General features: G+C 45.1%; 1 protein-coding gene across 4 annotated transcripts in view; it reads right to left on the bottom strand.

Moving 5' to 3' along the window:
- DAG1 (dystroglycan 1) overlaps positions 1–14793 on the bottom strand; it is a 65162-nt gene that overhangs the window by 9576 nt on the left and 40793 nt on the right. For all 4 annotated transcript variants that reach the window (XM_058678677.1, XM_058678675.1, XM_058678676.1 and 1 more), the window contains one exon: positions 6686–7089. In XM_058678677.1, coding sequence (XP_058534660.1) covers positions 6686–6973 — 288 coding nt within the window. In that variant the 5' untranslated portion in view covers positions 6974–7089. The remainder of the gene's footprint in view (positions 1–6685; positions 7090–14793) is intronic.

The raw sequence follows: 14793 nt of genomic DNA on the forward strand, positions 1-14793 counted from the left end.
ACAGAAGATCTTCCTCTCTGTCTCTCCTCCTGTGTATCTGACTTTCCAATGAAAATAAATAAATCTTAAAAAAAAAAAAGTCTCAAGGCAGTGCTAGTAAGTAACAGGGGATATGACAGGCAAGACTGGCCAAGGGCTACTGAAATACCCTAGTATGTCAGGTAGGGGAAAATCAAATGATGCATGAAGGACCTCCGGGATATACCCCCAGGCAAGCAGATCCCTCCTTCTCTCTCCTGACACCAAAGTAATCTGTAAAGGGAAGCTCTAGCTTTACAGCATGTTCTCGACTGGCATAACAGGCATCCTTTGCAGTCCTTGGGCCCCTGCATCCACAAGGGAGATCCTGAGGAAGCTCCAGTCTCCTGGCTTTGGAATGGCCCAACTTTGACTGCTGGAGGCCATTTGGGGAGTGCACCAGCAGATGGAAACTCACTCACTCTTGCTCTCTCTCTCTGCAATTCTAACTTTCCAACAAAAAAAAAGTAAATAAAACTTTTTTTTAAGACTTGTTTATTTTTATTGCAAAGTCAGATATATATATATATATAGATAGATTAGGAGAGACAGAGAGGAAGATCTTCCATCTGGTGATTTACTCCCCATGTGACCACAACAGCCGGTGCTGTGCTGATCCGAAGCCAGGAGCCAGGAACTTCCTCCAGGTCTCCCATGCTGGTGCAGGGTCAAGGCTTTGGCTGTCCTCTACTGCTTTCCCAGGCCATAAGAAGGGAGCTAGCTGGGAAGCAGAGTCGCCAGGATTAGAACCGGTGCCCATATGAGATCCTGGCGCGTTCAAGGAAAGGACTTCAGTCACTAGGCCACCGTGCTGGGCCCAGTAAATAAATCTTAAAAAAAAAAAAAAAAAAAAAAAAAGAGTGTGTTCCACAGTCCTGGGCCAGGCAGCATGGGGTGTGCTTAAGCAGGTAAGTTTGTTGCCCTGGCTCAAGTCTGCATTTCTTCTTGTGTACAGTCAGGCAGGTTTTGACAATCCAAAGCAGGCTTACAAGTCCTCGTTTCTTCTATCAGTTTACAAATATTTGAGAGCTGACATGACAGGTGGCAAGCAAGTGACCTAACAAAGCATTTCAAGTGGACAAATTTGCCAAGCAGATAGCATACAGTTCTGTGGGAAAACTGCTTTAAAAGGGCTCCAATGCCCCAGATGTTCTGGTGGAACTTGTAACAGACAACTGTGCCCATTGCAAAAGAAGAACCAGAGCCAGGTTCTGGCAGGAGAGGGGCTGGGGAGGACAGAAAGGAGCTGGTACAGTGGGAACAAAGTGCCAAAGGAAAGGGAGGGGGACAAGGCAGATCATCCTGACCTTTAACTAAGGTACAGTTCAGTATCGGGGGACCTTGAGCAAATGTGGGTCTTAGAAACATAAGCACATGTCATACTATAATGTGGAGAACAGACTGAGGGGTTGAGAACACAGGTAGGGATGCCTAGGAAGGGGTGACAAGTAGTAGCATAGACAACAGACAGCAGTAATGGAACTCAAGGGACATGACCTGGGTCACCCCCGCAGGAAATAAAATGTTCCTCAAACACACACAGACACTGGGCAGCTATCATTTCTGAGTAATACTCAATGACGATGGGCAGAAACCCAAGCCACAGAGAATGAAGAACAGTTTCAAAATATGCTGAGTATGATCCTAGGTCTGTCTGAGATGTCTGTGGATGTGGCATGGACGCCTCTTGACGACAGAAAATGACAGAGGAGTCCATTCTGAGTGTACAAAGCACAAGAGATTGGGCCCAGCGATGTGGCCTAGTGGCTAAAGTCCTTGCCTTGAATGCCCCGGGTTCCCATATGGGCGCCGGTTCTAATCCCGGCAGCTCCACTTCCCATCCAGCTCCCTGCTTGTGGCCTGGGAAAGCAGTCCAGGACGGCCCAAAGCCTTGGGACCCTGCACTCACGTGGGAGACCTGGAGGAGGTTCCTGGTTCCCGGCTTCGGATCAGCGCAGCACTGGCCGTTACAGTCACTTGGGGAGTGAATCATCGGACAGAAGATCTTCCTCTCTGTCTCTCCTCCTCTCTGTATATCTGACTTTGTAATAAAATAAATAAATCTTTAAAAAAAAAAAAAAGTACAAGAGAGTGTCCCTTCCTTTACCTGCATTTTCCATTATGCATAGTTATGGTATAGTTACCTTTATGCATAGTTACTTATCATAGTAAGGGGGAAAAAAACAAACAAAAAAACCCTCCTGGCTCTGGGCAAGATGGCCAAGTGGCCAAATCCTCGTTTTGCATTCACCAGGATTGTCTATAGGCACCAGCTCGTGTCCAGGCAAAGTAGTCAAGGACAGCCCAAAGCCTTGGGGATCTGCACTTGTGTTGGAGACTCAGAAGAAGCTCCTGGCTCCTGGCTTCAGACTTCAGACTGGCTCAGCTCTGGCTGTTCTGGCCATTTGGGAAGTAAACCAACAGACAGAAGATCTTTCTCTCTGTATCTCTTTCTCTCTATCGATCTGCCTTTACAATAAAAATAAATAAATCTTAACAAAACAAAACACAACACTCCTCTCATGTTGAGACCTTTTCAATGTTTTAGAGGTGCCATCAAAACTCAAGGAGGACGAGCAGGCTTTCAGGTACCTGACATCCTGGCTGTGCAGTTCTGATGGCCGAGAATGGGATGAAGTCACATGTCTTCATGTTTTTCTACAGGTTCACTGGCTACTCAGCAGTCTGCTCTCCAGAGATAAATATGCTCAAATAAAATCCTGTTTTCCCAGGAAAATCTCTTTACTTCTGCTGCCGAATAAGCCTGTTATATGTCTTTCTGCCAGATACAGCAAATATCCAGCTTGCTCTATTAGTTCAACGCACGTCTGGTCAAGACTAATCCTTGTAAAACATTCTAATGGACATGGGAACAAAGGTAACCAATGCAGAACTTGGATACTGAGGATCTATCTGTGAAGCTGATGCCAGAGGCAAGAAACACACCTTGCAAAACCACCTTTCTATTCAGTGTCAGACAAGCATCTTGCTTGCTAGGATATCAAGAGGATTATATACAAACCTTAGGAAAACACTTTGCAGACCACATGAAATCAGGTTGTGTCCCTTAACTGGGTCTCTTACGAATTCCACAAGAACTCTGCTGCGCTCCCGATTCTTTCTCCCCAAAACCTCACCCTTCTATTCTTTAACAACAGGTTCCAATTATGAAAGTCAGGATACTAAGTTAGTATTTCTTTTATAAAAGATGTATTTACTTATTTGAAAGGCAGAATGACAGTGAGACCTTCCAGCCATTGGTTCATTCTCCAAATGGCTACAACAGCCATGACCAGGTCAGGCCAAATATAAAAGCCTTGAATTCCATTCAGGTTTCCCTCATGAGTGGCAGAGGCCCAAACACTTGGGTCATATTCCATGGCTTTCCCAGGCATATTAGCAGGGAGCTGGATAGAACTGGAGCAGCCGTGACTCAAACTGGCATTCATTTAGGATGTCAGTTTCACTGGCAGTAGCTTATTAATCTGATGCACCACAACCCCATCCCTTACTAAGGCAGAGTAAGAGGGAGACTGGTCTTCCATTACTCCCAAAAAGGCTGTAACAACTGGGTCTGGGCCAGGCCAAAGCCAGGAGCCTGGAACGTCACCCAAGACTCCCATTTGGGCAGCATGGGCTCAGATACTTGGGCCATCTTCTGCTGCTTTCCCCCATGCATTAACAGGAACCTAGATTGGAAGCAGAGCAGCCAGGACTTGAACTGGTACTCATACGGGATGCCAGTGTCACAGGCAGCAGCTTAACTTGCTTTGCCACAATGCTGTCCTAAATTACCCTCAAATTACCATTAAATTGGCCTAATCAGTTTCAACTAGATTCACACTGACTACCTGGGTCATATATATACACAAAGAACTATGACTAGAGATGACACCCAGAACCAAACATGTACCTCCACACACAGACACACTGATCAAAAACTGGGGAGTAGAAAGAGAGGGCCAGAGTCAAAAGTCAGGGTTCTGCCCACACTGATCTCATACAGGGCAACGCCACAGGCCTCACCAATCAGAAGTTGCCCTATCCATATATTACAATCCTGAATCTTAATATTTTTCCCACATCCTGAACAGGGAAGATAGGGGTCTGACCACTGTCTCCGGGTCAGCCTGCCAGCAATGGCCTCAAAACCTTTCTCTGCTTGAAGCCCAGGCTAGTCACTCAATGGAGCTCCCTTCTTTAGTCACACAAAACACTTCATGGAACAGAGCTACGTCAGCTGCTCCTGAGACCACAGGGCCACCCTGAGAATAAGCCAGGATGGAACGACAAGAGACCAGAGCAGAAAGGAAAGGAGCCCCAGAAGGGTACAGGAAAGGAACGAATCCACCTAGATTAGAGGAGAAACAAAGACTCATCTCTCAACTAGTGACCATTTCTAATCTGGACACCTGGGACTCATAAGTCAGAGAAGAGGAAGGTGGAAGGATGGTCTAAACAATGGAATACAAAGGAAATATTGCTGTGTAAGCTTCCCAATCTAAGCCTTAAGGTAGACTAGCAGCTTCTCTTCTCATTTATTGGAATATGCAATCTTAAAAATCCAGCTGTGAACAGGAATTGTGGCACAGAGGGTTAAGTCAGTCAGGTACCTCCACTTCCTATATCAGAGTGCCTAAGTCTGGGACCTGCCTCAGTTTCTCATCAAGCTTCCTGCTAATGCATATGGTGGGGAGAGAACCACAGGTAGTAACTCAAGTACCCGAGTCCCTACCACCCATGAGGGAAACCAGGATGGAGTTCCTGACTCCTGGCTTCGGCCTGGCACAGCCCAAATGTTCCAACCACTGAAGAAGTGAACTAATTCCTTGCTCTCTGCCACTCAGCATTTCAAATAAACAAATAAATAAATATTAAACAAATGACTATTGTGAGAAACCCCAAGCACAGTTCATGAAGAGGTCTAAGAGGAGGGGAACAACGGCCAACAGCCCCAAGCTCAGTCCTCAGCAACAAGCGGATGCAAATGAGCTGCAGAAGTGGATTCTTCAACCCCTGATGAGCTGCTCCCATGAAGGCATCAGATGGACCCCCAAACAAGCCTTGAATTCCTGAATTCTTAGCCACAAATATTTATGCTAAAAAAGTTGTATATTTTGGTGATTGAAATGTATCCACAGATAGTCAGAACACTACATGCAAGCAGAAGTCTAAAATGCTGAGCTGACAGAAAAGTATAAAATTAAGTATAGCTCCTAAGAGTATTTTAACTCAATTTCAAGCCACACCTCTATGGGAAAATACGCTGTTGGGTAGTAGTCAGCAAACTATGGCGATGAACTAAATCTGGTCTACCACCTGTTTTTTGTTTGTTTATTTTTGTAAAGGAGTTTACTTGAAGCAGCAAGCAATCTTAGGGAAAAGACCATCTGTTTTGGGGGCCGTTATCATGGCATGATAGGCTAAGCCTCCACCTGTGGTGCTGGCATTCCATATTGCTACCAGTTCACGTTCTGCTGCGCCACTTCCAATCAAGCCCTCTGCTTATCGCTTGGGAAAGCAGCAGAGGATGGTTCAAGTTTTTGGACTTCTGCACCCATGTAGGACACCTGGAAGAAGCTCCTGGTTTCAGATCAGCTTAGCTCCAGCTGTTGCAGCCATTGGGAACCAGCAGATGGAAGATCCTCCTTCTCTCTGTAAAACTGCCTTTGAAATAAAATAAATACTCTTTAAAAAAAATCACCTGTTTCTGTATAACTCACGGTTTCTGTATTTTAAAATGAAAAAAAGAAAAATAATGGCTGTCATGTGAAAAAAATTAACAAGTCTCAGCTGTAATTTTTTAACCATTAATTCATTAACCATTAACCTAAGGTTTTCCATTTTAGACATCTACATGAACTTTGGGAGGCAAATCTTACTCACTATTCAAGTCACACCTGCCTGCACACTAAGGTGCTAGAAGAATTTCCAATGTTCAACACACACAGTCAGACACTGCCTCTTCACACAAAGGCCTCTTGTTTCACCTGGCTCCCACCCTGAGTGAGCTAAGACACTCTGGCAAACAAGGGTCTGAGATTTCCCAGGTTTTGGGTTACTTTCCCAAAAGGAAATGGAGTAAACCTGCCGTCTTGACTAAGTGATCAAACACATTAATAAATAAAAATCGCCAAATTAGAGCAGAATGTCACACCTTTTTTTTTTTTTTCCTCTCCTGAGAGGCAGAGAGAGAAAGATACAGTGACAGAGCTTTCACTTGCCATTCCTCCTACACACCTACAACGGCCAGGGCATCTGACCTAGGTAGGAGTGGGGTACTCAATCTAGTCTCCCATGTGTGTGACAGGAACGCAACCACTGGAACCATCACTGCTGGTTCCTAGGGAGCTGAGAAAACCAAACTCGGGTATTCCCATGTGAATGCAGCATTTAACCACTCTATTTTTTACAGTATGTTCAAGACAATTTTTTTTATGAAGACAGCCTCAAGATGACACGAAGAATACAGTCTAGGACCCTCTTATAACATACTCAGGAATCCCCGTGAAGATCAGTGACTGTTACTTTCCTGAGCCACCCTGAGCTGATACTGGAAGAACTGGGCTTGGAACCCCTGGCGCAGTGTTTCAAACTGGGAAGGAAAAGGCACCAAATCTAAAACGGAAGGCAAGAGCTCAAACTCCTCTTCATTTATCCATCTCACCTTGATGATGTCTCCACTGGAGCCAATTAAATCTGTTGGGATGGCCACTCGAAACGAGCGCCCGACCACAGCTGTGCCATCAGGAATGCCAACTACTGTGGGGACCACCTCGTGCAGGTCTGAGAGCACAGAGTGCATGGACGCCTCAAGCTGGTTCTCCCAGTCCCTGACAGGCTCTGAGGGGTCACTGGGCCAGCGGGACTGAGCCACAGCTGCAGACAGGAGGAAGAGGAGGAAGGTCCTCCCCCAGAGGGGGAACAGCAGCGGGAGGCCCACAGGCATCCTCATCCTGGGCCAAGTTTGCTCAAGCCGATGATCTTGCTAAGGCAGACAGCAAATGAATGGATCCCAGAGCGTGGGTCCTCACCCTCGGCACACCTGCTCCATCCCACAGCATCCAGAGCCTAAAAAAGAAGAGAAACAGATTCAGAGTTCAGCAATTCGCAGGAGTTCAAAGTCATGCATTAGCTGCCAAATGTTCTGCCAAACACATTATCCCTGAATCGGACTTCGTCTCTGGGCATTGCAGAAAAGCCACCGCTGCTCAGTGCTGGTCCGCTCAGTCATTCTGAAAATTTCGTTTGAAAAAGAAAAGTGCCTCATTAACATTTTTACAATATTGACCAAAAAGTGAAATAAGCTTTGGGAATAGCAAAAATATATTAAACAGAATTTTACTGTTGATAATTAGAAATTAAAATGACACTTGCTTTTGTTAACAAAGTTAAAATGAGGGCCCAGAGGCATGGCCTAGCGGCTCAAGTCCTCACCTTGTATGCGCCAGTATCCCATATGGGTGTAGGTTCTAACCCCCACCACCCCCCTGCAGCTCCACTTCCCATCCAGCTCCCTGCTTGTGGCCTGGAAAAGCAGTCCAGGACAGCCCAAAGCCTTGGGACCCTGCACTCACGTGGGAGACCCAGAAGAGGTTCGTTCCTGGTTCCTGGCTTCGGATCGGCACAGCACTGGCCATTGTGGTCACTTGGGGAGTGAATCATCGGACAGAAGATCGTCCTCTCTGTCTCTCCTCCTCTCTGTGTATCTGACTTTGCAATACAAATAAAAACCTAAAAAAAAAAAGGCCTGTCTCGTCAAGTATTTACACATCTAAACACAAGGTGCCAACTGTGGTTGTGGAGAGCAACCAGATGTGATGTGTGCATCTTGATCATACACAGCTCCCCAGGGTGCAACTGTGGAGTTCTGCACGTGGGCTGGAGCTGAGTCAATCACTTTTTTAGGTGATACAATGGTGGCAGGTCTCCAGAGGGGACTGTCCTTAACTTCACGTGTGCCAATGTGAAGTACTTAAGGATGAAGTGCCAAACACTGTGCACTTCACTTTGAAATGATCCATGGGGAAAAGAAAATGTGTGCCTGCATTTTTTGTTTTTGCTTTTTTTTTTCTAAGATTTAATCATTTTTTTCATTGGAAAGGTGGATATACAGAGAGGAGTACCTGCCAGTGACCAAAGCCATCATGACTACTTTTCCATTTTGATAAGTTAGAGCTTGCCTGAGCCCATGCCACTGCCAAAAGAACATGTGACATTTTGACTTAGGTAACCCAAGGTAGATAAAACACAACTAAAGAAAGAAAAGCTACTGAAACAGGTGGCATATTCAAAGTCAATGCAAATCCAAGCCAGTTGCATCAGGGTTTTATTTGCTGTCAATACTGCTTATCTTGCTTTTATTTTTTTCTTTTTTTAAAGATTTACTTATTTTCATTTGATAATCAGGTTACAGAAAGAAAAGGAAAGACAAAGATCTTTCCACTGGTTCACTCCCTCAAATGGCTGCAAGAGCTGGAGCTGAGCTGATTCAAAGCTAGGAGAGGAACATTTTCCAGGCACCAGCACTTGGGCCAACTTCCACTGCTTTCCCAGACCATACGCAGAGCTGGATCAGAAGTGGAGCAGTTGGGACACAAATCGTTGTCCATATGTGATGCCAGTGCTACAGGCAGAGGCTTAAACTACTACACAATGGCACCAGCCCCTTTCTCTTTTTTTGAACTAAACTTCAGGGGACAGAACTAAACATCAAGTAAGTACAACAAAGATTATAGTCTTGTTCTACAAAGATTTATCACAGCTCCTGTGTCCATTAGTGTCACACGGGGCGGAGCAGACAGTAGACTTCAGAGCTCAAAACCAGCTTGGAGAGGTGCCAGGACATGTGGCCATCTAGGCAAAACACTAATGCAGCCAGGTTCCTTTGTCACTTCACTGTCACAAACAAGATACATCCTAGTGGATTAGAGCCACAATTGTGAAAAGGATCACTTTAACATGTTCAGAAGAAAATGAAGCAGAATCTCAGGATACAGAAGTTCTTCAAGAACACTTAAAAAAAAAAAAAAACTTGGGCCCGGCGGCGTGGCCTAGAGGCTAAAGTCCTCGCCTTGAACGCCCCGGGATCCCATATGGGCGCTGGTTCTAATCCCGGCAACTCCACTTCCCATCCAGCTCCCTGCTTGTGGCCTGGGGAAAGCAGTTGAGGACGGCCCAATGCGTTGGGATACTGCACCCGCGTGGGAGACCCGGAAGAGGTTCCTGGTTCCCGGCATCGGATCAGCGCGCACCGGCCTGTTGCAGCTCACTTGGGGAGTAAAAACAACGGATGGAAGATCTTCCTCTCTGTCTCTCCTCCTCTTTGTATATCTGACTTTGTAATAAAAATGAATCTTTAAAAAAAAAAACTTGGCCTTTTGGACAGAGTTGATCAATTTTCCTTTTATTCTTCCCATTAAATACAATTTAAAATCCTAGACATTATTATCCTAGACGTTCTCTATAAAAGCCAAGCCCTTGCATTTCCAATGCAGCTTTCTATTGATATGGGCATCTGGAAGACAGCAGATGACAGCTCAAGAACGTGGGTCCCTGCTTCCCACCTGGGCCGAGACCCTGCCTCCCACTTGAATCTGGAGAATGAATCTGTGAAATGTGTTTCCTCTCCCTGTCTGTCTCCCTCTGCTGTTCAAATAAAACAAAATTTTTAAATGTTTATAGAGTCTAAATTAAAAAAAAAAAAAATCCTTAAAAAGTAAAAAGAAGGCAACAGACCAAGTAAGGATTTCAGAAAACAAGGAACACAGGGATGTTTACTGGGTTTTATTTTTGCTTCTTATATCCCAGGACTGGACCTGGGGAAGCTGACAACCCAGAAATGCCAAAAAATCCAAAGATATTCCAGCAAAAGTTTACTTTCTATACCCAAAGGAACAAAACAGGGCAGTTTAGCAAAACAAAAAACGTATGGCAAGAACAGCTTTACTGTGATAAACACTACAAAAGAGAACTAAGGCTCCACCCCAGCCAAATCTGCAAATGCCATTTGGGGAGCCACACTTCTACCCTCATATGGTTGTAACAAAGTATCCCAAATGTCCCTACTGGGTGGGGCAGCTTCAGAGAAGGCCAAGTAGGGAGCTAGACTCCCATGGCCACTAGTCAGTCATGTACCCTCCTCCCTGCTGGAGCCACAGAAATCACAAGGAGAGCCGAGATGGCCACGCCCACCCACAAGCAGCACCTCCCTGCTGAGAGCAGGACTAGTGGTTAACCAACCCACTCTCCACCACTGCCCAAAGATCAAGTACCTCCCCCACTGCACTCAGCTCTCTACAAACTTTTACTTTAACTTGGCAGGAACAAGGGGCCCTCCCCTTCCACTGCAATGGGAGGAAAAGCCAGCTCAAATAGAATGAAGAACTTCAGAAAGGGAAAAAAAAAAAAACAGATTTCATTTTTTAAAAAATATCATTCAACAAATCAAGTAGGAAGATCTCCAAATTTAATGGAAAAAAGATAATCCATAGATAACACCAGAGATGATAGAATCAGCACAATTATCTAACAAAGATAAGCTGAAACTAAAAGGATGGAAAAGCTGTATCATGGAAATAGATAAAGGAGACTTCAGAGCAAGGAAAATTACCAGAAATAGAGAAGGACATGAAATAATGGAAAAAAATTAATGAAGGATTATTTGAAGGATTATACCACTATAGTAAAATGGGGAAAATCTGTTGGGGGTGGGAGTTTGGGGGAAAATCCCAGTCTATGTCAAATTGTAACACATAATTCAAAAATTCAAAATATATATACAAAAAAGAAAACAATTAGTCCACCACCAAAAAGACAGCCATTTAAAATACATATGCAATAAGCAATTCAGCTGCAAAATATGTGAAGCAAAAACTGATGGAGCCAAAATGAGAAATCATCAAATCCCTAGTAACAACAGGACTCCATAAAGCACGGGGGGGGGTGGGGGTGGGCAGCTGGCAGCATCTCATGTCACTGGTTTGAGTCTTGGCTACTCCACTTCTGACCTAATGCATCTGGGAAAGCAGCAGACGATGATCCAAGTGCTTGGACCCAAACACCCCTGTGGCATACTCAGAGAAGTTTCCGACTCTTCACGGCAGATTGGTCCAGCTCCGGACACTGCAGCCATTTGAGGAGTAAACCAGCAGATGAGAGATCTCTGTGTTCCCTACTCTCTGCAACTCAAGTTTTCAAATCAATAAAACAAATCATTTTTTAAAAGCACATGATGGGGGCCCGGCGGCATGGCCTAGCGGCTAAAGTCCTCGCCTTGAAAGCCCCAGGATCCCATATGGGCGCCGGTTCTAATCCCGGCAGCTCCACTTCCCATCCAGCTCCCTGCTTGTGGCCTGGGAAAGCAGTTGAGGACGGCCCAATGCATTGGGACACTGCACCCGCGTGGGAGACCTGGAAGAGGTTCCAGGTTCCCGGTTTCGGATCGGCGCGCATCAGCCCGTTGCGGCTCACTTGGGGAGTGAATCATCAGACGGAAGATCTTCCTCTCTGTCTCTCCTCTGTATATATCTGGCTGTAATAAAAATGAATAAATCTTTAAAAAAAAAAAAAGGTGCATGATGGGGCCCAGTACAGTAGCCTAGTGGCTAAATCGCCTTGCACGCACCAGGATTACATATGGGCATTGGTTAGTGTTCCAGCTGCTCCACTTCCTATTCAGCTCCCTGCTTGTGGCCTGGAAAAGCAGTAGATGGCCCAAAGCCTTGGGGCCATGCACTCACATGGATGACCAAGAAGAAGCTTCTGGCTTCAGATTGGCTTATCTCTGGCCACTGTGGCCACTTAGGGAGTCAATCAGCAGACCGAAAATCTGTTTCTTCAACTCTCTGTGAATTTGCCTTCCAATAAAAATAAATATATCTTAAAAAAAAACAGGGAAAGAAAAAAAATTTTTTAAGGTTTGTTTATTATTTTTTTAAAGATTTATCTTGTTTTTATTACAAAGTCAGATATACAGAGAGGAGGAGAGACAGAGAGGAAGATCTTCCATCCAATGATTCACTCCCAAAGTGACCACAACGGCCGGCGCTGTGCCAACCTGAGCCAGGAGCCAGGAACCTCTTCTAGGTATGCCACACGGGCGCAGGGTCCCAAAGCATTGGGCCGTCCTCAACTGCTTTCCCAGGCCACAAGCAGGGAGCTGGATGGAAAGTGGAGCTGCCGGGATTAGAACCGGCGCCCATATGGGATCCTGGGGCATTCAAGGCGAGGACTTCAGCTGCTAGACCACGCCGTCAGGTCCATCAATATTCTTGTGTCAACCATCATAACAGGGAAATTATTTTTTAAAGACTTTTACTTGAAAGAAGGACACAGAAAGAGATCTTCCATCTGTTGGTTCACTCCTCAAATGGCTGCAATGGCCAGAAGTGGGAAGATCTGAAGCTAGGAGCAGCAGCTTCTTCTGAGTTTCCCACATGGCTACGGTGGCACAAACAACTTGGCCCAACTCTAGCTGCTATGGATACCTGAAGATCCTGGTTGCTCCACCTGCCATCCAGCTCCCTACTTACGCACCTGGAAAACAACATAAGATGGACCTGAGCCTGCTACCCACAGCGGAGATCCAGAAGAAAACTGGCTTTAGCCTAGCCCAATCTTGGCTGTTGTAACCATCTGAGGAGTGATCCATCAGATGGAAGCTCTTTGTCTCTCTGACCCCTCTCTGTGTAACTTGCTTCAAATAAAATACATCTTTTTTTTTTTTTTTTTTTTTTTAAATAGCTTTTTCAGGCCTGGCATGGTAGTCTAGTAGCTAAAAGTCCTCTCCTTGCACAGACCAGAATCCCATATGGGCGCTGATTCATGTCCCGGCTGCTCCATTTTCCATGCAGCTCCTTGCTTGTAGCCTGGGAAAGCCGCAGAGGATGGTCCAAAGTCTTGGGACCCTGCACCTGCATGGGAGACCTGGAAGAGGTTCCTGGCTCCTGGCTCGTCTCAGCTCGGGCCGTTGAGGCCACTTGGGGAATACACCAACAGGCAGAAGATCTTTCCCTCTGTAAATCTGACTTTCTAACAGACAATAAATAAATTAAAAAAAAAAAAAAAAAAAAGCTTTTCCCTGCTTTTACCCTACTTTACCATTTACCATACAACTGACCTTTTACTTGTCTATTCTGGATCTTAATTTTCAAACTCTCAGCTTATTTGAAAACAGCCCCAGTTACAAGACACACCCTGCCCTACCAGATGCATAAGCTCAGTCTGCTATCTGAGGACAGATGACGACATGGGCTATCTGTTTCATGGGTATGACTAAGGACTCTGCATTTAGCAGGCGGGCGATGTCCAAGGCACAACTCCAACTACTCTGCATTGGTTTTCCAAGCTCTGGGGAGAAAGAATCTTTTTGCTACTTGGCAAACAACAGACTTTTGTCTTTCTGATGCTGCTTCCCCATAAGCAAGGGTTATCTGTACCCATCCCAGAAAGCTTCTAGGCTGCATCTACACAACTTGTACTAGGGCATCCTTCTGAAAGGTCTTTTTGCTCAGTCTCTAACTTACCTACTTAGCCAGTGCAGAGGGAGCAAAGCTCAAAGAGCCTGGTGGCCAGAACATGGTGTGACAAAAGAGCATCCAGAACATGGGCCCCCATCACACTTCACGTATACACTCACACCGTGTCTTCTCAAAGAATCTTAGAGGAACCCTGAACTATTGGACTAACATAGCTGCCAAAGCTCAAATGGCAAATGAGAAGTAGAAGCTGAGAGTTCACTCCAGGAACCCTGGCTCCTGGAAGGCAGTAGCTCTAGTTCCCTCAGCCTGCTTCGCCAGACCTATCCACGTGATTACACGCACAGTAGACCTCCAATCACACACACTCTCCTCTTAGCAAATGCCAGAAACAAATATGTATGTAGCACAAACTGTACTGCAATAAACTTCTGTTTTTTCATACACAGAAAAACTCAACAGTGAATAAAACTTTCAGGTACCCAAACTGTATGACTCTGAAGCCACAGCTTCCTCCCTAAGAAAGCAAGAAACATTGTGGAAAGCAATCCATTGTTAGCCATACTAAATGAAGCACAGCTATACCACCCACCACTCCCAGGAACCCCTAACTCCCCAACTGCTCTGCCACCACTGTCAAATAGCTGCAACTCATGGAATTACAACATTTAAGGGAAATAAAAATTTTATTTTAAAAATAAATTTCATGTAGCTGTTTTAGACAGTTTAAGAAAAAAAAAGATAATTAAAACAAACACTTCAGGTTCTATACAGCCCATAAACTTACAAGTTAAAGATTAACTGTCAGTCTAACATTAATACAAAAAAAAAATTCTAAAGGATTAACCAGCTTAAAACAGCTTAATCTGACTTATGGCCAACAGGATGTACTGAACACAATGACAATGGAAAATGATATAATGTCATTGTTTCATGGGGCTCCAAATAACAAAACCTGCTGCCACTGAAAAATGGGCCTATTTCAGTCTTTGCCATCAGATGGAGAGTCTTCAATAAAGTCACTAATAAAGATTCCAGATACCACTTTTTTTTTTAAAGAATTGTTTATTTTTATTACAAAGTCAGATATACAGAGAGGAGGAAAGGCAGAGAGGAAAATCTTCCATCTGATGATTCACTCCCCAAGTGAGCGCAATGGCCGGTGCTGCGCCAATCCAAAGCTGGGAACCAGGAACCTCCTCCTCCTACTTTCCCAGGCCACAAGCAGGGAGCTGGATGGGAAGTGGAGCTGCCGGGATTAGAACCGGCGCCCATATGGGAACCCGGGGCGCCCAAG

This window comes from Ochotona princeps, chromosome 21, assembly GCF_030435755.1.
Source record: "Ochotona princeps isolate mOchPri1 chromosome 21, mOchPri1.hap1, whole genome shotgun sequence".
Lineage (NCBI taxonomy): Eukaryota > Metazoa > Chordata > Mammalia > Lagomorpha > Ochotonidae > Ochotona > Ochotona princeps.